The sequence below is a fragment of the Strongylocentrotus purpuratus genome, unplaced genomic scaffold, assembly GCF_000002235.5.
Source record: "Strongylocentrotus purpuratus isolate Spur 01 unplaced genomic scaffold, Spur_5.0 spur5_scaffold_4, whole genome shotgun sequence".
NCBI classification, from domain to species: domain Eukaryota; kingdom Metazoa; phylum Echinodermata; class Echinoidea; order Camarodonta; family Strongylocentrotidae; genus Strongylocentrotus; species Strongylocentrotus purpuratus.
Genome location: NW_022145610.1, coordinates 4,264,862 through 4,291,665, shown reverse-complemented (window position 1 = coordinate 4,291,665; position 26,804 = coordinate 4,264,862). Strand labels below are relative to the sequence as shown.

The following is a 26,804-nucleotide window of genomic DNA, read 5'->3' as shown; positions in this document are numbered from 1 at the left end:
ACAGAAATTATATTTCCTAAACATTGCGCATGACACCTACATTTATCAACGGAGGTTTTTTCATAATAGCGATACGCGCATATCGTGGACATATCGTGAGAAAATGGAAAAGCGTGTGTGTTTGTTGTTATAGGGTGAGAAGACATGAGCCCCTGAACGCTGTTGTACTAAGTAGGAGGGGGGGGGGGGTATTACTTATTCGATGCCAGTGATTTACAAATGTTGCTGAAATGAAATGATTTTCCGGTATTTTTTTTCCGGTAAGTCAAACCTTTTTATGTGTTTGTTGAAAAATTAGAAATTCCCAAATTTACAGTCGGGCGAAAAATATGCTTATTTAGAAGGCTTTATGTCATGGTCTGCAAAACGGCTGGACTCGGGGGCTCGAGCCCCCATTACTTTTTGAAAAAGTATGTAACAGAGAAAAAGAAAGAAAGAGAGAGAGAGAAAAATAAGTGACCTGCCAATGTCACAAACGAGGTATCAAAATATGCTCATCTGACCGTAATTAAATACCTAAAACCCCCGAGCTTCTAAGGGGCTCTCCCCCGTGGACCCAACCAAAGGCCTTAAGGCGGTTCCCTGGATGCTCATCTGACCGTAATTAAATACCTAAAACCCCAGAGCTTCCGGGGGCTCTACCCCCTGGACCCCACCGAAGCCCCTTAGGCGGGCCCCTGGATGCTCATCTGACCGTAATTAAATACCTAAAACCCCAGAGCTTCCGGGGTTTGCTCCCTGGACACTCCACCAATAATTAGTGACCTGCCAGTGTCACAAATCTAAATCTAAATATGCTTATCTGACCGTAATTTAATGCCTAAAAACCCTGAGCTTTCGGGGTTTACGCTCTACCTGATCGTTAATGCTCCACTTTGAAAAACGTTCCACGGGGCCTGCATGTAAGAGTGGTGGTGATGCAAATTCTGCCCCCCCCCCCCACACTTCCAAACGTTTTGCTCAGTACGTCACTGCCCCTGGAAGGTGAGCCCCCTGGAATGTTTGCCCCCTCCCCCCCCCCCCCCCCAATCCCAAACTGCTTCCGGCGCGCCTGTTGCTAACAATTATTAATGTTTTCTAATAGCAGTCATACAGGTAAAAATAACCATCATCACTCTTCATGCTCAGGGGCGTCGCTAGACCTTTTTCAGTGGGGGGGGGGGGGGGTTAGAGGCCAACGATTACCGACAAAACTAGCCACCAATTACCGACAATATTAAATGTCCCAATATCTACAAAGTTAACCCTATAAACCCGGGGCCGAAGGCTAAATTGTTTTTACTATAGACTATATATAGTACTTGCGTATGCGCAAATGGTCATTTTCCTCGTCGACATAAATAAACGAATCATTCTGTCAAATTAGTCAGATCATAGCTATATATTTTAATGCAGGCGCGGAGCTAGGATCTTATTCTAGGGAGGGGCAGTAGTGAGCAAGTGAATCCCTTATTAGAGCGCGCGGTGAAAAGCTTTGACGTTTGATTTAATTATTATAGAAAGAAGACGATTTGCTGCACCGTGTTCGACTCTAATTAATAAGCCCTATTTGTCTAATTCATCTTCCCCCTCTCGCGCGAAGCGCGGAAGCTTTGACGTTTCCTTAAATTATTAGAGAAAGCAGACGATTCGTTGTACCGTTCGCGACTCTTAACCCTAATTTATCTGAATTCAATTTCCCTCCTCCCTCGCGAAGCGCGGAAGCTTTGACGTTTCCTTAAATTATTAGAGAAAGAAGATGATTCGTTGTCATTCTCGACTCGTCTAAATGAAGTTTTCCCCTTCCGCGCAAAGCGCGGAATTTTTTGGCGTTTCATCAAAATATAGAGAAAGGAAGACGATTCGTCGTACCGTTGTTGACTCTTAATCCTTGTTTGAATTTAGTTTCCCCGAAAATTTTAAACCTCTGATTTCTTTAGCTGATATTAAAGGATTTAAAGTGAAACTTCGATAAAATACAAGTATTGTAGTTGTAGTCACTCTCGAAGTCGTCACAGCGGATAAAAAGTCACAGTTCGTAGGGAAAAAAACTTGTCGGCCGACCAACAATATACATCCCACCGACTTCAAACTTCTGCATTGATAAAGTACACGAGGATCGAGCAAGAATACCGACACAGCTGACCCGACACATATTTACCGTGTCTTTTTTGCTCCCTCGACGAGACGACTTCACCCAACAACCCCTTTTCTCTTTTACTCCCACTCCTCTTCTCTCAGGCTCTTACCTCCCCTCTCTCTCCTCTCTTTCATCCCCGTTTCTTTTGTTTACCTTTTCTCTTTTTTCTTTTATTTCTCATTTTCTGTCTTTCTTTTTTTTTCCTTTCTTTCCTCTCCTCCCTCTTTTTCTTTTTGTCTCTTTCTTTATTCTATTTTCTTTCCTTTCTTTTCCTTTCTTTCCTTTCTTTTCCTTCCTTTCTTTTCTGTTCCTTTTTTTTCTTTCTTTTCTTTCCCTTTCCCTCTCTTTTTTTCCCTCCCCCTTTTCTCTTTTTTCCCGACGGCAGCGCAATTTTACCGACAATATCCTGACAGGTGGGGGGGGGGGGGGGGTGTCGCAACCTCCTTCTCCCCCCCCCCCCCCCCCCCCCGTCTTTGGAGACGCCCCTGTTCATGCTCACGAACCGAGAAGTTAATATATAGACAACGTCAAATGGATTCTCAAAAGTCATCGGAATCTTTTGACCCGGATACTTAATGAGTAAATGTGGAAATATAACTGTTAGCGTCCTCTATCGGTAGGAAACAATATATATCTCAACATGCAGTACAGTTGAATTCTATTTAATTACCCACAGCTTTCATTAATATTGACCTTAATATCGTCCAAAGAATCTATGGACATTCAAGTTCTTTCAGCCATGTGTACGCTATTCAATACATTTTTGTATAGGCTCACCTGGGTGAAATAAAAGTAACAGCAAGTGGACAGACCATCCGTAATCCAGTATTCTGGGGAAAAAGGGATGTGTTTTTTTTTTCTTCTTTTCATAAGCCAATACTAGTACTCACTTATTTATCACATGGGATCGATCAGTTTTATTTGCGAGGAAATTTGAATTCCATATTTTGTGGTTTGGATGGCCTTATCTACAGACTTATACACATCATTGATGAGAAGTGACTTAGGTAAATGGGTATCTGGTAGGATTATTCCTTGAAATGCACTGTGCGCTGATAGCGGCTGCTTAAAGGTAAAGACCAGTATTGGAAATGCCCCAATTTCAAAAAATGAAATGGAAGCTCTCATTACCAATCATCTGAAAGAATATGTTTTGACTAATACATGATGATAAAAAATTTGCCGGGAAACCGCCTACTAATTCATATATTTGGTAAATTTGTTTCTCTCATGGTCTGTGAGAGATATAGGGTAGTCCCATATACATCTTTCTGTGTATAGTGCTTGTAACTTTACGAAGAATGGGCCAAATTTCTTATCATTTTGATGATTCCAGAACCTTGCAGATGCTAGATGCTAGATGATCAACCTTTTCTGATCGATTCCACAACGTTTCTTTCACAATGCAATCGCATGACCATAACTGGTCTTTACCTTTAAGCTAAAGCTAGGGTAATAATTTCCAATCTTTGGAAGCGCATAGGGACTATACATGTATATAATGTGATATGCGCTATCCAAGAACTGAATATTATTATTACTATTGATGAAGTAAGTTATTACAAATATTTAGTAAGACCTTTTATGTGTGAGGAGGATGGTGGATTGTTCAACAAAGAACGTCGAGTGACTGATTCTACAATTTAGTTATAGACTGTGAACTATTATTATACGCAGATGACAGCGTACTACTCAAATCCTAAACCAAAATTTATTGAGGAAAAGCTCAGTGAACAGCTGTCTACATGTGTCGATTGGATGAGGCTGATAATAAGCTTTCTTTACGCTTGGGAAAAACAGAAAGCATTTTGTTTATTTAAAGGCATTGATTTGGCTAGCGCAATTTAATTTTCATCTTTAAAAGAGTGAGTACTGTTGTCTAAAAAGCAAATTCTCGTCTCGAATTTGTGTACAGATATCAAAGTTGTATGGATTTAAAAGCAAGACGTTTACTCCGTTTTGCTCTTATTGAATGTTTGTTCGACTGCGCTATAAACCCTGCATGGTATAGAGTACCGAAGCTGTGACGTCATATAAATCTATTTTTAGAATTTCTCAATATGTTCTTCATTTTCCGACAGAGCATCAAAAATAATGTCCAAACGTAGAAAACCAATTGAATATGTTGAGTATTGGCTGAGATATGACCATCTGAAGGAATATATTTCCTATATTAACTCAGTGTTATTCACTCTGGCTCCTAATCATAAACAAGTCAGACCAAAAGAAGTTGAACATTAAGGCAGAACAAAATAGTGAGATTCATCAACTGTTCTGGTCCAAGAACTCATGTTCGATACAGCGAATATACAGAGAGTCAGAGGAGAGGAGAGAATGGCATGCTATAATGATTGACATAGCCTGAATACAGAACACTTTTCTATTCTCTGCCAGGTTGATACTTTTTAATTTTGTTCACACTGTTGTGTTGGGATCGGTGTATGAGATATAGGCAGTAGGCGAGGTATAATGAAGCAGCAAGGAGAGGCTTGTTATTCTGGAGTCATATTTAAATGTGTAAAACACAAGATGAAGAGAGAGCCAGCTAGAAAGATTGAGAGCGTATCCGGACACATAGTACCCCCTGGACATCCACCCCCGGATAACCAACCCACAGCAACCACCCTCTAGGACGACTACTCCCTAGGACAACTACCCCCCCCCCCGGACAACTACCCCCCAGACAACCACCCTCTACGATAATTTATACAGAACGCTAGGGTAGGTTACATAGTGTCAAAAGGACAAAGACATGAATGAGGAAGTCATGAAATCCTGGTAAGTGGATTATGAATGCACTTGATCTTTCTATGGGAAGGGATTAATAAACATACATGTATACACTCGGAACTTAAGTGCATCTCAAATGGGCATCTCGTCAGGGTATAAAATGATATGAGGGTACTTAAATTAACCGGGTTTTGGTACAATACCACACGACAACAGGTATTTTCGTACGTTTTAGAAATTCTTCACTATTTTCCTCTTCTTCTACCTCCTCCTCCTCCTCCCTTTCTTCTTCTTCATTTTCTTTTTCTTCTTCTTTTTCTTCTTCTTCTTCTTCTTCTTCTTCTTCTTCTTCTTCTTCTTCTTCTTCTTCTTCTTCTTTTTTTTTTCTTCTTCTTCTTCTTCTTCTTCTTCTTCTTCTTTCTTCTTCTTCTTCTTCTTCTTTTTCTTCTTCTTCTTCTCTTCTTCTTCGTGTATATGTTGTTATACTATTATTATCATCATTATTATCTTTAATGAATAATAATACGTGTTTTCGTACATAACTACCATCATCATCATCATCATCATCATCATCATCATTAGTATCATTAGCAGCAGTAACATTACCATCATTACCATCATCATCATCATCATCATCATTACCATCATCATCATCATCATCATCAACATCATCATCACCATCATCATCATCATCATCAACATCATTATCATCATCATCAACATCATCATCATCATCAACATCATCATCATCATCATCATCATCATCAACATCATCATCATCATCATCATCATCATCATCATTAGTATCATTAGCAGCAGTAACATTACCATCATTACCATCATCATCATCATCATCATCATCATCATCAACAACATCATCATCAGATTCTGCAAACGCACATTTTTCTACAGGGGGGGGGGGGGGAGGAGGGCAAGTTACACAACCATTCCCCCTTCATATTCGCAATTGCACATCTCTATGTTGTCAATACCGTGAGACCTCAGTATAATTTGATTAACTTCTATTTCTTCTTGTATTGTCTTGTCTTTGTTTCTTTCGTCCATCTTCTTCTTCTTATTATTATTATACTACTTCTTCTGCTTCTCTTTCTACTTTTCCTTCTTCTCCGTTTTATTTTTTCCCCTGGAAGACTTTAGTCCAGATTCTGGCCGGTTCTTTATATTTCCTACACTTGATTCAAGCCACCGAAGATGGCGTCATCAAAGAACTCATTATTGTGCTCACAACCAAGCCTAAGAACTTTTTCGTCGGGCGTCCAAAATTTAAGGATTACGCCATCTTTTGCTGGCAGCAGGGAAGTAGTTGGAGGCCGCATTGCGTGTGTGTGGTGGAGATCAAATTAAAGAGACCAGCTGCGCGATGAAAGTGCAGCTAAAAACGCTTTTTTTTTTTTTTTTTTTTTTTTTTTTTTTTTTTTTTTTCCTTCTTGTTTTTAATGTTGTTGATTTCAAAATAGTGCCTTACGATTTTTCTTGCTTATGTAATCTGTATATTCAGTGTATATGCTTATATAATTTTTTTTTTTTTTTTTTTTTAGGGGGGGGGGGGTTCTTTTGTCAAGATTATATTCTCTTTTTATATAAAACTTTATATAACTTTTTATAAAACTGACAAACAATCATTATCATCATCATTAAAATCATCATCATCATTTTAATCCTAACCATCATTTTTTATCGTCATTATCATCATCATAACCATTTGAATCGTCACCATTATCATCATCATTTATATCGTCATCATCATTATCATCACCATCATCATAATCCTCATCATCATCATCATCATCATCACCATCATCACAATCCTCATCATCTTCATCATAACTATTATCATAATCCTCATCAATTATATCGTCATCATTTATATCATCATAATCCTCATAATTTATATTATCATAATAATCCTCATCATAACTATCAACAGCACCTTTCAAGTTTCAACGCATTTCTCTAGCAACAACCACATTTTCGCCAAAGTAAACCTGTCAAGTACATTATTGCGTAAGTCTAAGAATATGAACCTCAATTCATGCATATCAATCATCGATCAGTCTGACGTCAATAAGAGAACAATGAAAACCACAAGTTAATTTTTCTTTGAAATATTTTTCACGTATATTATTTCTGCATAACGACAATAACAATAACAAATCATTCAGGCTCTTACGCACCATTTAGTGGGGGTATACATATAATTTTGCAATATTACCGTATAACGCATATGTTATCAATTCAATTCTCTTTGACAATTAAAAAAAAAAAATTTAATGAGGAAATCTTTTCTTTTGTCCACTATATTACCCGATTATTTCGGTAAAACCATTCCAAATTTGAAATATTGTTTAGCAATTTAAAAGAATTACGTTATTTCATGTTAATCCACGAGTCCATGAAGAATTTTTTTTTTAGATTCAAACGACACCAAATAAAATGTAAATTTTGCAAGAAACATGCATTATTTTTGAAGCTTCGATTTTTCTTTACGAGACAGTATCTTTTAAAAATATTGTCGAAGTTCAACTGGATAATTTCTCATCTTATCATTCTGTGCGTAGCGTAGTACTGTAATCATAAAGCTTATCATTCATTGCAACTCTTTTCAGTAAAAGTCATATAAAAAAAAAATAGCATTAATAACACCTCTTACTTTGACGATGTTGATAAAAATAAATATAATTTATCTTATTTACATAAAGTCTGTGACGTTTCAGTTTCCTTTCCGATAGAAAACGTCTATTTAGTACTGATATAATGTTTCTTTGATATATGAACAAATCTTTGGAAAGTCCTGGACTCGATCATTAGCCCTTCTTTCTTGAAAGCCCCAACCACGAGAAGTCGCGATGCCTTTACGCTCATGAGCGATGTCGACGTTTCGTGATCGGCTTGTAAGATATTCGTCTTCATGATGTCGACGAGGTCATCATCACATTTCTGGTGTTGTCATGAAACTTTTTGACTGAGGGTTGTGGAACGCCGCGCGAGGGGTTTCCAAGACTTCGATTTTATCTCCAACAGGCGAAGGTGGGAATAATCATTATCTTGTTTCTGATGAAGAGGAAGCCAGTAACCTGCGGCAGCTCCTGGGTGAATAGGGCAACTCTTCCATGCCGTTCGCCTAATGAAATAAAAGAAAAAGAGAAAAAGAGAAAATATTAATGCATTGCATTAACCATGAATAAGTCATAGTTCTATACAGGCACAAAATGAATATGAGACACATAAACTTATCAAAACCGCGGTTGGAAAATAAACAAAGAAATTAAAATCTAAAAGAAAGAAACAGGGTAAGAACAAGTTTGATGAGTTTTAATCTTTTCTGTATTTTACTGTACTTCATACAGTAATACGGATACATATCGATATGCTTTTATTTTATGAACGAAATATTGACATATATACATGATTTTCTTTCAAATACGAAACAAGATATCAGTTTGAAATATGTTTTAAACTCCTCACAGCCCTTTAAAGACTTGATGTAATAAAATATCCTTGTGAAGATTACTGGGAGGATCAAGGGACATATCATTTCTTAACAAAACTCACCCTAAAAAATCTGCCACTCTTCATCACCTGAGCCAAATTGCCCAATCTCCTGGTCTTAGCTTCTTCCTTCGCCTCCTCGTCCTCCTCTTCCTCCTCGAAGTCGAGTACGTTGTCGTCATCGAGGTCAAGTGCGAGGCTCGGTGGACCTAGGGCATCGACGTCTACGGTAGTGCTCGCTGAGCCGAGGTGAATCGTGATCTCAGCGGGTTGATTTCGTCGTAGAGCACGGATGGAGAGGGCGGCCACGGCCATGATGGAGACTGCGAGTGCGATGAGGAGAGCCGGAGCGGCGACGGCGACTCCGCGGGAGTCAGAGCTATCCTGGTTATTGGAGGATTTTCCAAAAGCTGCCGAGAGAAAAAAGGGAAAAATTGATGATTATAATCAATGCAAAAAACTATTTAATTGAAGAAAAATGATAAATATTAGATAATTGCAATGAAAAGGTTAATGTAAGCTTTGGTTGCTTTATCTGATATTGTTTTTAAAAAATGAAAAACCTGTTCAAACGTCCAAAGCAATTAAGCAATGGAATGCATCAGTGGGTCAAAAGGCCTGTTGTAGAAGAGCTAAAATATCGATAACCCAATGGGATATATAGTCTAAGGAATTTTCGATCCCACCGAAATTAAGCTTGAAATTAAACTCACTTTAACTGATAAATGAAAATAATGAATGAATAATAAATCAAACTCACCTTCTGCTATCATTGAAGCCCACACAAGGCAGCATGTTGTTACTGATGAAGATTCCATGGTGTTAATTGGTATTCCTTGATTAAGAGTTGATGAGATGGAATATCAGTGCTGGGTGCTGTGTGATGCTCTCGAGTTTCCAAGTCACGAATGAGGTTCCAAGAGTTGGACAGCGAATAATATCACACTACTAGAGACGTCATCAAATTCGACAAACGTCATCAAACTCCTTGGCAACTTTATAGTCTGTTGTACAAGTTTCTGTTTGATCAACCCCTTTTTGAACGTACCGACGAAATCTGGGCGAGGGCACGGAGAGAGAGGGTTTCGGCAGGAGCGCCGGAGTTGCTTCTCAGGCACGGAATGAGCCTTTCGTCTCGTGAAGCTCCGCTTTATATACTGGGACCGAAATAGCTCAGGAGGGAACAAAAGATCGGCGACAATAGGACGAACGTCAATAGAGATTTGTGAAATATTTGCCTGTCTAGATTATGGGCGTGGGCCCAAAGAAAGTTTTGTTAACTTTGAAAGGCCTCTTTTGTGTGTATTCAATGTATGGTTGTGCGATTTTAGTTGTTTGCCCGAGCATGCAAGCTTCCACTTCACACCGAATTATACTGTCGCCTACATGCCGTGTGTGGTAAGCAGTAGACCCTGCCACACATACAAGACCGACACCAAGCCGACGACAGACCGAATCAAAACATACATTCCCCCCAATGGTTAAGAATGGATCCGAACGGAGTCGGCTTTTTATCGGCATTGTGGTGTGACTGAGATATAAACAGAGAGTCTCCCAGGTATAACCTCATACTTCTCCATGTTACCGTACAAAAAATAAGCTAAGTTGAGCATGATCTGATGTCTTCGACATTATTCTCATGCTCTCGAAATGCCTTTATCTTATAATAATAGTTACCAGCGATAGTGTGATATTAAATTTGTTCAAATAGATTGTTTTCTTATAGATTGTGGATAAAATATATAATATATATATTATATATGATATAATATATTCAATACTCAGTTTTGGGAGAAGAAAACAAAAATTAACAGAATGTATAATGTTAATGAACTTGTACATATACAGTGCGTTAAAAAAAAGCATACGAACTTTGCCTTTGGTAGATCCTAATTAAATGTCATATTAAATATGACTTTGAAATTTATTTCATGATGAAGAGTAACCATTTTCTGTCCAATGATACCCTATTCATAATATATCTGCCACGAGAGACTGAATACCAGGGTCTTTAAAGAGTATTGTCAAAATCGATTTGTCCCAATGGAACGAATGAAACGAGTGAGGGTCAGGCCATGCTACTTGTGGTTCTTTGGTATTAAATCCTTTAAAAAGTTAAATAATGATTTGTGCTGCAGTGCTTTATTGTTTTTAAATGACACAATGTATATAGGCTTCCACAGAACCTTGTTTCAATCCATATAACCTTTAATTATTTTGAACAGCCTACCAACGACTTGCCTAATGATATATAAGTTCTCTCTGCTGTCTTGTCCGCTGCGCCATTTCACATGTAAGGAGCATAGGGTGTTCTAGGACACCTATCCCTGGACAGCCACCCTTCGGATAACCATCCTCTAGGACGACTTCCCGCGGGACAATTCCCCTCTAGGATGATAACAACCTCCTAGGACAACCACCATCTAGGACAACTTCCCCCTAGGACAACCACCCTCTAGGAGAAACACCCCGGACAACTTTCCTAGGGGGAAATGGTCTGGGGTAGTTGTCCTAGGGTAGTTGTCTAGGGGTAGTTGTAATAGGGGGTTGGTTTCCTAGAGGGTGGTTGTCCTAGGGGGCTGTTGTCCTAGGGGGTAGTTATCCTAGAGGGTAGTTATCCTAGGGGTGGTTATCCGGTGGTGGTTGTCAAGGGGGTAGGTGTCCGGATACGGTTTATCTCGAATAGCGAATGAAAACTCAAAGGTTACCAAATGCACGCAGGAAAGAACACAATCATAATTATGATGATCAGTATCACAGAAATTGACAGTAGAGTTCATTAGTAAATAAAGATTACAGGCCGAATGAACTTTATGCATTTGTATCATTCAATGAGAAGGGTGCCCATATACAAGGATTGCAAATGAAGTCAAGATTGTAATATAATTGTAACATAAGCAAAGAGAATATTATACATTTTGTTGGTAATCAGCATTTCCTTGACTTTGAGTTGATGTTAACACCTTTCTTTTCAACTGCCTATTTCAATGTAGAAAAGAGAGCAATTATATTTGGAATTTGATAACACACACATAATGGCTTTTGGCCCACATTCATTATTTTTTTGGGGTATTTGTTGGTTTTTTTTCCCTCTGCTGCTCAGTCAACCATGGCAGTACAATTCTGATTGTGGTTTCATTAGACCGGATATTATTTACCCTTTACCATGAAATATTACACATAGGTTATAACGTTATTGGAATAGAAACTACCATAGTTGGGTAAACTTTTCCTTGATACTTACTGACTTACAGTGTGTATATATTATACGGAATGTCTATACAAAAAAGGGGGGGGGGTTGATTGGCAACATCCTTTGAGAGTTACTCACCAAAGAACCATGTGTGATTTCAAAAGGATCTAAGCTAAAACTACAAAGTTATCCATTTCAATGTACAAATCTATTTCAACAATGTTCCATTATCATGTTTGAGTCTTCAAAGTTTCTATTTTGTATCTTATACAAACTGACTACATTTTTTCATGTCAACTATTGAATTTATTCGTAGTTTGAACATGTTCATATTGAAATATAAATAGCTCAAATTAAATCAAATCAAATCAAATCAAATGTTGAAATCGACTGACCATCGACCTATTCGAATGTTAAATGTATAAATTCACATTTGATTTGTTGTTGATTATCTTTATTTATTAAAACTGTGAACATTCCAGAATCTTCCGGCGAATGCGAAGAACATAATGCGTGAATTTGAATTCAAAAGAGATTTGTAAAAATGTGTGTGGGAAAACATACAGTTATTAGTGCCTTATCATGCTTGTGGCTTTGTATTTTGTGAAGGGAACAGTTGAACCATGTCAATCATTCTGCTGCATACGTCATTCTGACGTCACCATAATCATAGCTTCTCATCACAAAACAAAACCACACACATAAAGTTATGAGAGGCAAACCGGAGCAAAAAATATATTAATCACTGTACACTAACCAGTTTGATTGCATTATCTGGCGCTTTGAGGGGCTCCAAGCGACAGTCCATGTCACCAGTAGCGTACGCAGGATTTTTTCAAGGGGGGGGGGGGTTGTTCTTCTCTTAAAAAAAACGTTTTAAAATCTAATAACTTTGTTATCTTTCTTTTTTATTCCATCTTTTTAGGCCCAACGTATTTTACCCTTTCTTTCAACTATACCTCCTTTGTTTCTTCGTCTATCTCTCTTTCTCTCTCTCTCTCTCTCTCCTTGTTTGATCCCATTATCTGACAATTTCCAATGGCTTCTTCAAACCGACATTCCGTGCATGCTATTGAGCCTGACGGGACGCCATACGTTTCTACCAATTCATTGGAAGTAACATTATTTATAGAAGTAGTCATTTTACGATAAGATAGACAGTCATTGAACCACTAATACATAGTGCGTTACACCATTTACACTAATATTAGACCATTTTTTTTTCCAAGAGAATTCTATGATCGACCAATTCAAACGATTTAGGAAGATCAACAAAAAGTACCCCTGTATACAGGCGAGTACGGAGGGGGGGGGGGGGGGGGGGGGTTGAACCCTCCTTTAATTTTTTTAATGTGTGTGTTTTGGAGGAAACCCCCCTTTGTTTTTGTTTTAATTTTTTGATCCCAAAAACTTAGCTTACCACCCCCCCCCCCCCCATTCAAAACGAAATATCGATCGGCCAAATGTTCAAATTTTGAGACACACACACACACACACACACAACAAAATGTCCTCTTACCCCCCCCCCCCCCCCACACACACACACCCTTATTCAGCGGCCGGCTGAGTCGTTGTGAAATTTTCGACGTGATTTTCAAATTTTAACCCCCCCCCCCCCCCCTCGAAAAAAATCCTGCGTACACGCGCCTGCCTTTATACAATCCCTTATCAACTGATTGAAACCGTTACCTTAATAAGGACGGTGCAGGTAGAATGCTAAGCTATGGCTTATTCATGATTGATCATCACTTAAATGTTGTTTTGTGCAGAATTCGAATGAAATGTTGCTGTACAATCTTTTCTAACATTTTTGACATACAGGTTAATACGGATATAGGTATGTAATTATCAGTTACAAACAAGCTGATCTTACAAGGGGCGATCTTCCATCCTTGGCGATCTTCCATCTGGAGGGCACTTTATCTTCAGACAATGAACTATTCATTAAATAAATGATTAGTTTTGTAATTTCCAGTGCACAAGTTGTCAATAGAAAAGAATCTTTATCATCAACCCCAACTGACTTCTTATTATTTAGTTGATAAATTTCTTTCAGAACATCCGACTCTGCAACTTTAGGAACACAACAGGTATAATCAGTACTCTCTTAACATAAGATCTTCTGTTGTTAGAGTTGTTATTTGAGTTCCAATATTCACAAAAAGGTTCATTAAAATCATTAGCTATTTTGTTTACATTGGTCAACGTGAAAAGGGAAATTCTTAATTAATTACTTATTGGTAATAGTTTTTCGAATATTTTTAAGACTTTGTTCTATCTTGACAAGAACCTATAGTTTTTTAATAAAATATTTCTTCTTTTAATACTCGTCTCATTTCAAATGTCACCTTATTTGTCAATCGTATATAATGTGTCCAACAAATCTCACATTTTTTTCTTCTAAGCTTTACTTATCATTTTTCTGTCACGATGTTTCATGAGCCTCAATACATAATCGGTTAATCAAGGGAAATAGAGTACCTTAGTGCTACCGTCATATTCGCTCATCGTCTAGGTTACTAGTTCCAAACAAATCACAACAACATTGTTTGGCATCAGCAACCTTGTCAACTTTGCCAGTAATGACGTCACACTTCGGTACTCTATGTTTTTTGCAAACCTTTTTGCCCGGGGGTCATAGAAATAATGTAAGCATGCGTGATCATAGGTTTTCCAGACTCCCACTGAACGAGGATTTCTTCTGAAGTCAAAATACACCCTAAATGAGGATTTCGCGTGGTTTTTTCTCCCGAATTCACACCTTAAACGGGTATTTCAAAGATTTAAAGTGTACTCCTAAACAAGTATTGTAAAATAATATTGTAACCCCTTGAGTAATTTGAAGTGCGATATGGATTACCATTTAAGTTGTTGACAATGTAAAATGAATCAAATTGCGCTTCTCAGTGATGTAAATTCACAATGTAAACATTTATTTCAATAGCAAAGCAATAACATCAAACTGTACACTTTCTTTAAAAAAAGGATTATATTTCAAATTTGATCTATTTTATATAAAGTACATGTTGTGTTTACAAAAAGTACACAATGTACAATGAACAGTTACTTTTCTACAATACAAAACAAAATATAAATGTATAATACTACACATGAACAAATTGACACTATGTCAATGACGCCCAACAATATCAGCCCAGGGAAGAAAATTGTTAACTTCTGTATAAATAATAAAATAAAATTTGATTGATTGTTTGACGGATTTGATTAAATATTATCTATTCTCGCGGGTCAATGGTTACAACAGCTTACAATTTTCTTTCTTTACACAGATAAAGCACACCAGTCAGTACTATTGGAACCATACCTATTGCAACAAATTACAACATGTACATGAAAGTATGTACATGAAAGTATCAACATTTTGAAAACGTATGTTTGGCATTTTATCTACTGTATATCTCCACAAACATATTGGTCTTTTACATCTTTGGCTAATTCGTACTACCTCGAGTGGTAAATGTATGACTACTCTATAAATAATGTGATTAAATAAGTAAATTGAAAAATATCCCTAAACACGTATATTCGCGCGGATACAGCAGGATTTTGAACCATTTTGAAAAAGTACTCTTTTTATTGAAAATGGCCCCAAACGGACTATTCGAACCCCTTAAATCTCCACTGCACTAGTTATAGCTACTTGGGCCCTCTACATAGCATACAATACCTAATCGATGACCATTGGTCCCCGTGGTCCTCTTTTCCCCCTTTTTGATGATATAACCACCTTTCAGTGACTATACAGGGAGGGAAGCTCTCGAGCTTTCGTGGGTTATTCTGTTCAAGCTGATTTTGATCTCTTATTCTTGTATTTTGTTGTATGTTGGAAGTTTGGCGAATAAAAATCCATCAATCAATCAATCAATGAGGTGTTCACACTTGTACAAGCATTGCGTTTTAGTGGACCCCTCTGTTTCCAACATGTATTTCTTACATTTGTTTTAAATGCTTATAATTGATTTGTAATGTTTTGTTGGAAACATGAATAAATTTGAAATCATTGCAATCATGATCATTCCGTCTAATCCCTCCTGGACAAACTAGTGTAGAGGGGCTTTAATGCGGCACCGCTCGGACCTCGTCCACACCCCTTTTCTTTGTCGCGCATGCTTGGAGTATTTATATTTGACTGAGACTCCCGGGCTTTTTTGTTTTCAAGTTCAATGGCATGTATTTATCTATTGTGCACAGAAAGAGCTCTTCCTATTTGATTACAGCTTCATTAAGATAATTAATTCCTTCAACTTCAACCCTGCGGCAACCCTGTTCTAACGATCACAGATCAGCTTTTAGTTTGTCAAAAATCTACTTGAGGGAATTTTCTAAAGGTTGGGTAATAAACGAACGACAAACTATTCACATGAGCTTTCCAGATTAGGTAGCTCATAAAGAATGGTCACTCAAACCATTGTGTAATACACCAAATGAGCTCACTATAGCTTTGTCTGGGCAAATCGTGAACTTGTAATCAACCAATGAAAAGCACTCAAGCTTTACTTGGGTACATTCAGACTCTCTATTGATTGGACACATTCCAAATAGCTATATCATGGATTTCTGAGTATTTTCTGAATGGCTCCCAAATTACTTTCTATTTCCCACCCACATGGCATTGACAACAGCTTTTCCAGTGCTAGTTAATGCTTTTACTTGTAGAAGAAAATATATGATTGACGCTAGCAACCACAAAAATGCTCATAGCAAATAATGATACTGATACTGAAACAGGCTATACATTATGGTAGCAATCTCTCGGAGAATAAGGGTCCATAAATCTGAAGTGACACGACATTTGCTCCTGCGACAATTGCTCCGGGCTTTATTTCGTCTAAGATGTAGGGTTAGGGTTAGGGTTTCAATAGGGTTTTATGTTAGGTTTAGGGTTAGGTTTAGGGTAGGGTATAGTGTTGAATCCAGGGTTGAAGTTAGCCATTCGATTAGTGTATGAAATTTACAGCGGAGCAATTGTCGCCGGAGCAAATGTCATGGAATCGTTTACGAATGTAGAGTAATGTTTGTTCAGATCTATCAAGCTCTTGTTTGAACATACTACTACTAGTGTGTCCTTTAAACTTGGAATAAACCACTCTTTCACCACTCAATTACTCCTTACACCATTACTACTACTACTACTACAACTACTACTACTACTACTACTACTACTACTATTACTACTACTAATAATAATAATCGTTTATTACACATAATACATGTCATTGAAGACGAAATAGTTCGAAACATACGTCAATATACAATGTACGTGGGACGGTGGGAGCGACGGCTAAATTCTATTTTGTAATGTTCTTTACAGGGTCTTTGATTCTGTATTCGTGTGGTGATTTGTCGACCTGCTTACAACGAACAAACGGCTACGCCCACGTACGCGAAAGGGTTACATGACCTAGTATAAAAGAAGACATGACGTCATCTAGGCTGAAGAAAAACAACAGAGATAAAAACTGAAAAGAAAAGCTCTGGAAAAACCTGAAAACAGAAATGCTGGTCCTATGACAACTTGCACTTGACAGTTTGCGGGACAATTTGATTACTTGATCAAAGTGCAACTTTTCAATATCGTTCTTGGCAGCATTTTATTTGTTAATTTGACACGTCGTTCTGGGAGTTGAACGTATTGGCCTCATCCATTTTAAAACATTTGAAATTGCGTTACTCTGCAATAAATTATTTAAATTTACGAGTGTTAAGCGTAGTGGACAAGGCTACATTGCAAATTCGTTGTGTAAGACTTTACACAACATTGGGTGGTTCACTCGATCCTTACACAGGGGTTGTGTTAGGTTGTGTTAAAAAAAAATGACACAACTTTACACAACGAATTTGCAGGAATTTGTTGTGTAATTCTTCTTTTTTTTTTTTTACACAACTTCACACAACCCCTGTGTAAGGAGTGAACCACCCAATGTTATGTTAAGTCGTTACCGTGACAACGTTACACAACGAATTTGCAGTGTTGCATGACTTCTCTGCCACACCCATAATTATGCTCTGCACGATACGCTCTATCCTGCTTTAATAGTCCAGAATCTGGCCTATTTAATTTTGATCTCCACCACACCAACGTAATGCTACCTCTCCCTACTTACTTGCTCCCAGCCGATGATGGCGTGATCATTAAATTAAGACGCCCGGCGAAACAATAGGCTGGGCTGGTGACGGCTTGAATCAAGTGTTTGGGGAATTATAGTAGAGGACCGGGCAGATTCTGGACTATATCCTGCTCGGCAATCCCAAGACAAATGTAACACACATGTCATGTTGTTTAATAAAAAAGTACCCAACAAACAATTATCTCTTAGCTTTACGATGTATCTCATAGAAAATGCAATTAACAAGAAGACGCTGCTAAAAATGTTGTCATTTAATAATGTGGTTACGTTGTAATGCACAGTACATTCTAATATCTATAATAAATCATGCCAAGAAGTCATAGCCTCCAGAGCCCTTTTGAAAGCATGCGAACGAGCTTTATATATCAGTCCATTTCAACGCCGCGGTGGTATGATTAAAAAAAGTGCCGGGTATGACTGCAGCCAGGCGCGGATACAGGAGGGGGAGCGGGCCTTGGCCCCCTGGCCCCCGAAAAAAGAAAAAAAGACGCCCCTGGCAAAACAAAAAATGTGACATGAAATTTACCCTTTTTTTTGCTCAAAGGGAGGGGGGCGTTGAGTATTAAAAAAAAAAAACGATCACCACCCCCCCCCCCCCCCCCCCCCCCCCCACTGAGCGAAATATCGGCCGGTGTGACCGGCACGATTTTCAAACTTCAGCACACTAAATTTCAAATTGATTTCAAATTTTAGGCCTCCCCCTAATAAATCCTGGATCCGCGCCTGACGTACTGCAGCCCCCGATATCGTGGTCCCTGGCTCGATCACTTATCCGTGGTTTAGCAGCTAGTGGGATATATCAAGAGGGGGGGGGGGAGGGGGCCCACGATGAAAATCCAATTAAATCCCCATTGAATCCCAATTGAATACCAATTGGTAATTTGGAGTAAATGGAAAGTGAAACAATGGGTACCTATTGAAACCAATTGGCAATTGGTCCCCATTGAAACCAACTGGCAATTGGTTTTAATGGGGACTAATTGCCAATTGGTTCCAATGGGGACCTATTGCCAATTGGTTCCAATAGGAACCCATTGTTTCACTTTCCATGTACTCCAAATTGCCAATTGGTATTCAATTAGGATTCAATGGGGATTCAATTGGTAAATCGATCCAATAAGTAGAAGAACCAGTGACAAACTGATACTTCATACTCGATATTGGCAGCTATCCACCAATTAAGTATATTCTATTCTCAATTGTATTAACTTCTTCACATAGATCATTTGAAGTGTATTCAAGAGTAACATTTAAAGTGACACATGCTCGTACACATATATATATATATACTAAATATGTATATTGTTTCTTGGTTAGTAATCATATAATCAATATATCTATTGCTAAAATGTGAATGTAATTGTAACATGATCAGACAAAATAATCTATTGGTTAATAATTGCCGAAGGAAAATAGAAAGCACAAAAATGATGTGCATTTGTCTTAATTTGCTTAACAAATCATGATAAATGTATTTTTCTGTCACACGTGTAAAGTAATAATGAATATGCATGAGATGCATAGATCTGTTGGTTCCAAAAGTATTGGTTTCAATTGGTTTCAATAGGTTTTAACAGGTTTCAATGGGACTTTAATAGGACTTCAGATGGTTTCAATTGGTCCAGATTGTCCGTATTGGACCAATTAGACCCATTCGCCCCATTGGCCTAGGCCCCATTAGACTTTAATGGGACCCCTATTGATTCCTATTTGTTTTTTTTCCAATTGGTCTCTATTAACATTGGTCCTATTGGTTTCAGTTGGCCCTATTAGACTTTAATGGGATTTCAATTGAACCAATCGGCCCAATTAGACTTTAAAAGGTTATCAATTGGTTTCAATTGGAACAATATTGAAGTCCAACTTCAGACCAATTGGTCCAATTAAAACCAATTGGGATCCCATTAAAGTCTAATGGGGCCTAGACCAATGGGACCAATGGGTCCAATTATTGGTCCAATAGGGACAATCTGGACCAATTGAAACCATCTGAAGTCCTATTAAAGTCCCATTGAAACCTGTTAAAACCTATGGAGACCAATTGAAACCAATTGAAAATTAAATTGGTGTTCAATTGGTTTCAATTGGATTTTCGTCTGGGGGGGGGGGTGGGGCTGGTCAGCCTTAACTAATTAACCACCCCCTTTGTTATAGATTAAGCCTTTATCGGTGGCATCTTATTTATGTATCACTATCAAACTATTATGTACACAAAATGAGTGGCATATTAATATCAATATGATCATTTGCGCAGAAGGGCCTCAGACATTATTAAGAGCCTCCCCTTCCCTAATGTATAATCTTTGCATAGAGATCTGTGTTTTAACCTTCATTTCGGGGCTAAGTAGTCTGCTTTTTTTTTATAGCTAATTACAATTATGTAACTCTGAACCTTCATATCATCACAAAATTGACGCGATTGTTTCAGGTCTGGGCGCCTTAAGTCACATTTCTTTATTAAACCTATTGTCACGTGACCCTACTAAATGTCACTTTAAGTACTTCTTGAAATATTACGAACTAGATTAAATAAATAATAATAACGTTCCACTGATTCCCTGCATTCATTTCCACCAAAAATTACCCCAGGTCTTTGAGAAAAAATTGCATTTGCAAAGAAATTATAAAAAGGGATAAATAATAAATGAATAAAAAAAATAGGATGTTGGCTCATAAAGTTAAAGTGTTTGTGGTAGGTGTGATCGAATAAGGTAGTAGGTTTCTTAGTTTTAAAGCCTATATCTGCACTAGTTTGGCCAGGAGGGATTAGACCTCCCTGCACGGGTCACTGGCAGGTGGTTATCTCATCAAATCAGCTGTCAATTAACATTTAAAAAGGGGACCATGGGGACCAACGGTCACCGCTTAGGCATTGTTTGCTATATAGAGGGCGCAAGTAGCTTTAAGTAGTGGTGGTTATTTTACCTGACTGCCTATTTTTCCATCTCTCCAATCCGTTGCTCTTACCAATCATGTTATCTCTCTCATCATTCTATCTCTCCAATCTTTCTATCTCCCCAATCCTTCGCTTTCTCCTGTCAGTCTATCTCTCCAATCCTTTGCTCTCTCCAATCATGCCATCTATCCAATCCTTCTCTCTCTCTCTCTCTCTCCTATCCCTCTAACACCCTAATCATGGTATCTACCCAATCATGTTATCTCTCCCATCCTTCTATCTCTCCAATCTTTCTATCTCCCCAATCCTTCGCTTTCTCCTATCAGTCTATCTCTCCAATCCTTTGCTCTCTATCCAATCCTTCTCTCTCTCTCTCTCTCTCTCTCTCTCCTATCCCTCTAACACCCTAATCATGGTATCTACCCAATCATGTTATCTCTCCAATCTTTCTCTCTCTATCTCTCTCTCTCTCTCTCCTATCCCTCTAACACCCTAATCATGGTATCTACCCAATCATGTTATCTATCCAATCCTTCTCTCTCTCTCTCTCTCTCTCTCTCTCTTTCTCTCTCTCTCCTATCCCTCTAACACCCTAATCATGGTATCTACCCAATCATGTTATCTATCCAATCCTTCTCTCTCTCTCTCTCTCTCTCTCTCTCTCTCTCTCCTATCCCTCTAACACCCTAATCATGGTATCTACCCAATCATGTTATCTATCCAATCTTTCTCTCTCTCTCTCTCTCTCTCTCTCTCTCTCTCTCTCTCTCCTATCCCTCTAACACCCTAATCATGGTATCTACCCAATCATGTTATCTCTCCAATCTTTCTCTCTCTCTCTCTCTCTCTCTCTCTCTCTCTCTCCTATCCCTCTAACACCCTAATCATAGTATCTACCCAATCATGTTATCTCTCCAATCTTTCTAACTCGCCAATCATGCTATTTCTCCAATCCTTCGCTCTCTGCAATCAGTCTATCTCTCCATTCCTGCTCTCTCATTCTTCTATCCTATCTCCCCTATCCTTTTATCTCTCTAATCTTTCTATTTCTCGAACCCTTATATACCTCTCCAATCAATCAATCTCCCTTATAATTTTTCCTCTCCCATCACACAAAATTTGTCCAACATAAATTGTTCATATTTGTGTCAGGCTATGTAAACTCAGAAATAAACAACGTAGCCTAGGTGTGCATCAATTTGAAAACTTTACTTTACATTATAGAACTATAGAACAGTTTTATGGCCTACTACAAACAACTGTGGATAAAGTAAACAGTGGTGACACACTACTAATCATGGGAGACTTCAATGCTAAGATTGGAAAAGGTGAAGACATCAGGTGTGGAGTAGGCAAATTTGGCCTTGGCTGTAGAAACGAGAGTGGAGATAAATTAGCAGAATTCTGTCATGTCAATAACCTTATTATAACAAACACAACGTTTGACCACCACAAGAGGAATCTATACACTTGGAAATCTCCTGGGGACAGGTATAGGAACCAAATCGACTACATCTTGATCAGGCGCAGGTGGAAGTCAAGCATCAAAGACGCCAAAACTTTCCCAGGAGCAGACTGTGATACGGACCATATACTGTTAGTCGCAAAGATGCAAATCAAACTGTCTAAAATCAGCAAGATACCAAAATCAAGAAGACTGAATGTCAAATCACTTGAAGACCTCAAAACTCTACAGTCTTTTTTGAACTCATCAGAAGCCAAATTCAAGAAGAATCTATCGGAAGTAGAAGCTAACACAGAAGCTTCATCAGAAACTTTATGGACAGTCTACAAAACAGTACTTAAAGAATCTGCTGAAACAACCCTTGGTAAAGTAACAAGACGTGCTAAGAAGCCCTGGATTAGTAATGAAGTCCTCTTACTAGCTGAAGAGAAGAGCAAATTAAGACGGGATAAAGGTACAAAAGCCAAGGAAGAAAGGTACAAGAATCTAAGATCAGAAATCCAAAGAAAAATAAGGAAGGATAAAGCATACTGGTTGGAAGAAAGATGCAGGGAAGTGAACGATTTCAACATAGCTGGTAAAGCCAAAGAAATGTACTCAGCTATCAAATCGATCAAGACCAACCCCAGAGAAGCACAACAATCATGCATAAAAGACAAGAACGGCATCATTTTAGATCAGAGGAAAAACATAATGGACCACTGGAAAGAATATGGAACTGAGCTTTTCAAAAGACCAATTGATGAGAGTCCACAAAAAGAAGAGAAGGTCCCTACAATGGAACAAGAACCAGTGCCACTTCTTTCAGAAGTTGAACATGCGGTGAAGAAGCTCAGAGCAGGGAAGGCACCAGGAATTGACGGAATACCAGCCGAACTGGTGAAAGCTACAGGACCATATGGTATCAAATTTCTCCACAAATTGTGTGCGAGCATTTGGACTTCTTGCCATTGGCCAGATGAATGGAAGATACAGGAATTTGTTGTTCTGTTTAAAACTGGAGATCAAAAACTGTGCTCAAACTACAGGACTATTGCCCTTATCAGTCACACCAGCAAAATCTTACTCATGATTATTGTTAACAGGATGAAACAAAAGATAGAACAAGAGCAACCAGAAGACCAGGCTGCCTACAGAAAAGGCAGAGGGACCAGGGACATGCTTGTATGTTTGCAAGTTTTACTTGAGAAGGTGATTGCCATGGATCAACAAGCTTTTATTATGTTCATAGACTATTCAAAGGCGTTTGATTCTGTAAGCCACAACAAACTTTTCTCCATCTTCTTAGATATGGGCTTCCCTAAGCACCTCGTCACTTTAATCCAATCTCTCTATGTAAACCAAAAAGCTAAAATCCGTTGGGATGGTGAACACACTGAAGAGTTTGAGGTAGGAAAAGGTGCAAGACAGGGCTGCATCTTATCACCATACCTCTTCGTCACATACACGGAAAGTGGGATGAGGGAAGCAGATGTTGCGCACTACGGCATTAAATTTGGTGGCAAAAACATCTCAAATCTCAGATATGCTGACGACACAGCACTTATTGAATCTTCCAAAGATGGAATTGTAAGTCTCACACATGCAGTAAACAATGCCGGCAAGAAACTCAACTTACATCTAAATGTTAAAAAGACCAAACTCCTAGTTGCTGGTAAAACCTCAGATACCGATCGCAGCTTCCAGATCGAAGGGGAAACAGTCAAAGAAGTGGAAAGCTTCAAATATCTTGGATCTACAAAGAACAGCGATGCCAGCTGTACCACTGATATAAAGATCAGAATAGCTATAGCGAAGAAGAGAATGGTTGACCTGCATGTACTTTGGAATGACAGGAACATCTCAACCGGCCTGAAAATAAAACTGGTCAAAACCCTGGTTTGGAGTGCTTTACTTTATGGTGCTGAAAGCTGGACACTGCTCAAAGCCGATGAAAATCGCATCATGGCAGCAGAAATGTGGTTCTGGAGGAGAATGCTCAAGATCAGCTGGAAGGACAAAAGAACCAATCTCAGTGTCCTACAAGAACTAAACACAGAAAGAGATCTCCTTGGAAAAGTGGCCCGCCTCAAGATTGGGTACTTCGGACACATTCTGCGTGGCAGTGGGAGCCCCTTAGCAGCACAAATAATAGAAAGCCAAGTAGAAGGAAAAAGAAAGAGAGGCAGACAGAGAAAGCAGTGGTTTGATAACATCAAAGAATGGACAGGTCTCACATACTCAGAAGCTAAAAGATTAAGACAGGATAGAAACAAATGGAGAAAGACAACAAGAAGATGTGCAGATGTGGTCGCCAATCGCCAGCAACTGACGGCGGCAACCAGGTAACCAGGTAACTGTACATAAAATTTGTAATAACCCATAAAAAAGGATCACTGACACTTTCAAGAAATTACCGCAAGGCAAAAAATCAATACCTTATTTCACTATCTTAAGAAATCATTTTAAGATTGTGGTGTTTTATTTGCATCTTCAACAAAAAATCAAGCAAAAATTAAAGAATCCGATTATTGATCATTTATTTCTAACCATCTTTACGCCGCTTCTGTGTTTGTTTTGTATGACAAATACATTTTTATCCATTTATTTCATTCAATAATGAAAACAAAAATTGACATGATGGAATTAATACATAGCTCAAAAATTTTAATAATTATCATTATTTCAATAATTGTATTTACTGTCTTGCATGATTTTTGTATTTCACTTTATATCTATCATCATTGGTTAAAATTTAGTTGCTATTCTAAACTTCAGTATATATATCCAAACATATCTCCAAACCTTATTAATGTAAGTTTATTGCCACCTGAGCGAAATTCAGGTCACCTCATAATCAGGAACATTCCATATTTCCCCTTAACACACATTCAAAATATATATGAAACCAAGTAATGAAAATTAAAGACATGCAATCATCTTTTTAGTACTGCAAACACTTTTGAAAGAACTTTTTACCACTGCAAACTTCCTTCACATACATACTCATTTTTATCATTCAATTCCTTCAATATTGGAATTATCATTTTACATCAATTTTGATGGGTGTCAAAGATCTCTTATGAAAATATAATTTTGCTTTGATAACAGCTAATGCTATGGTCACAAAGGTTCGTACCAACGATAATTTTGTAGGTATCTCCGTTTTTCCATTGTCTTCCCGAATTTCCATTATCTGAAAATCGTTCGTATGGCGTTCGTAGCAGTTTGTAATGGCATTTGTGACCGAGGCTTTATGTACACAATTTGCCTGTCATGATGACAGCGCAAGTACACGATCAACTGTTTTAATCGCCTGTTACTTCTCTAATATAACCAATTCATAGAAGAAGGCATATACAGTGTATTTCGGAAACAACATACACCTATTGTATTGCATCAGGTTTGAGTCCAAGAAAATTCACACAAAAGGAGGTATATATTTCTATTGATATACAAAAAACTCTTTAAATCCCTCAGAGCACTCGCACTGACTGAAAGTCCCTTGCATTGGAAAAAACATTATCAAACAGAGACCTTTTGTGATTTTCATACTTTCTACTTCCTACAAGTGATCTTCAAATCTGAATGAAAATCCAATCTTAAAGATAAGCTTGATTCCTGTTAATGATAACAAATGAAATCTCACAGAATCCAACAAAACTTACACTTAATGATCAAGATTACAAATGAATAACACATGCCAAACGATTAAGGTAGAACACATATAGGGGCTGAGTACTGAGCATAGAAAGATAAGGAAATCAAGGCAAGTAGGAAGAACACCATGTGCTTCACAAAGGTCACTATGTGCAAATGAGAGTTGTGGATTTTATCGAAGATGATTTCCAGCAAGTTTTTGTGAGTTTGTTTTTATTTTACTGGTTCAAACATTCAATGTACTACAGAATAAACAATCCAGAATGAATTCTAGCCATGTTCTCTTGACATATCATTCCCATACCAGAGCTCAAGATTAGCTTTAATAGGCAATAACTGTAAAAGAAAGCAGAATAATCAGAAGAGCAGACGTGTGAAAATTTGATCAAAATCAGAAAAACAATAATGAAGTTGGGAATATTTGAAAGTTGTGAACATTATGGGCATGGGCACTTCAAATTGGCTGAATCGGTATTACATAACTGTGACATACTGTAGAACAACTTTCCCATCTGTTCAACACACAAAATGACTGAAATGTCAATTATTAAAAATGTATAACTCAGGATGGTCGCTTCTTTTTAGAGGAAATATAATGATAACCTATCCATAAGATACTTTGAGTACCCTAGTAGTGCCCCAAGGGTGAAGGCACTAAACAGAAGAAAAAAAACTAAATTAAATTTTTGTACACAACAGACAGTAGAATTGTCTGTGACTACAACACAATCCACTGCCAAAATGGCCAATTTCAACTCTCCTATTTTGGTCCGATTTATTTCAAACTTTTGCCATTCTGTTTCTCTTATCTTCCTGTTTTCATACCACTGAACTTATCACAAAGGTTGGATTGATACATTTGCTTTCTTGTTGCTGGAATGTGTTGAAGCTTATTCCTGTATAACTATGTGCTCCACAGGGGATATGGTTAAGATTCAGTACATACTCTGCATAAGTATTCCTGTATAAGTATGTGCTCCACAGGGGATATGGTTAAGATTCAGTACATACTCTGCATAAGTATTCCTGTATAACTATGTGCTCCACAGGGGATATGGTTAATATTCAGTACATACTCTGCATAAGTATTCCTGTATAACTAT

General features: G+C 38.0%; 1 protein-coding gene across 1 annotated transcript; it reads right to left on the bottom strand.

The window, feature by feature from the left end:
• Positions 1-6,959: 6,959 nt before the first annotated feature.
• Positions 6,960-9,496, bottom strand: LOC578796. Its single transcript, XM_794922.5, has 3 exons — positions 9,120-9,496; positions 8,423-8,769; positions 6,960-7,991 (listed from the first exon to the last, which is right to left on the bottom strand). Exons 1-3 carry the CDS (start codon positions 9,175-9,177, stop codon positions 7,911-7,913), a joined length of 486 nt encoding a protein of 161 aa, XP_800015.3. The 5' UTR covers positions 9,178-9,496; the 3' UTR covers positions 6,960-7,910.
• Between the last annotated feature and the right edge of the window lie 17,308 nt (positions 9,497-26,804).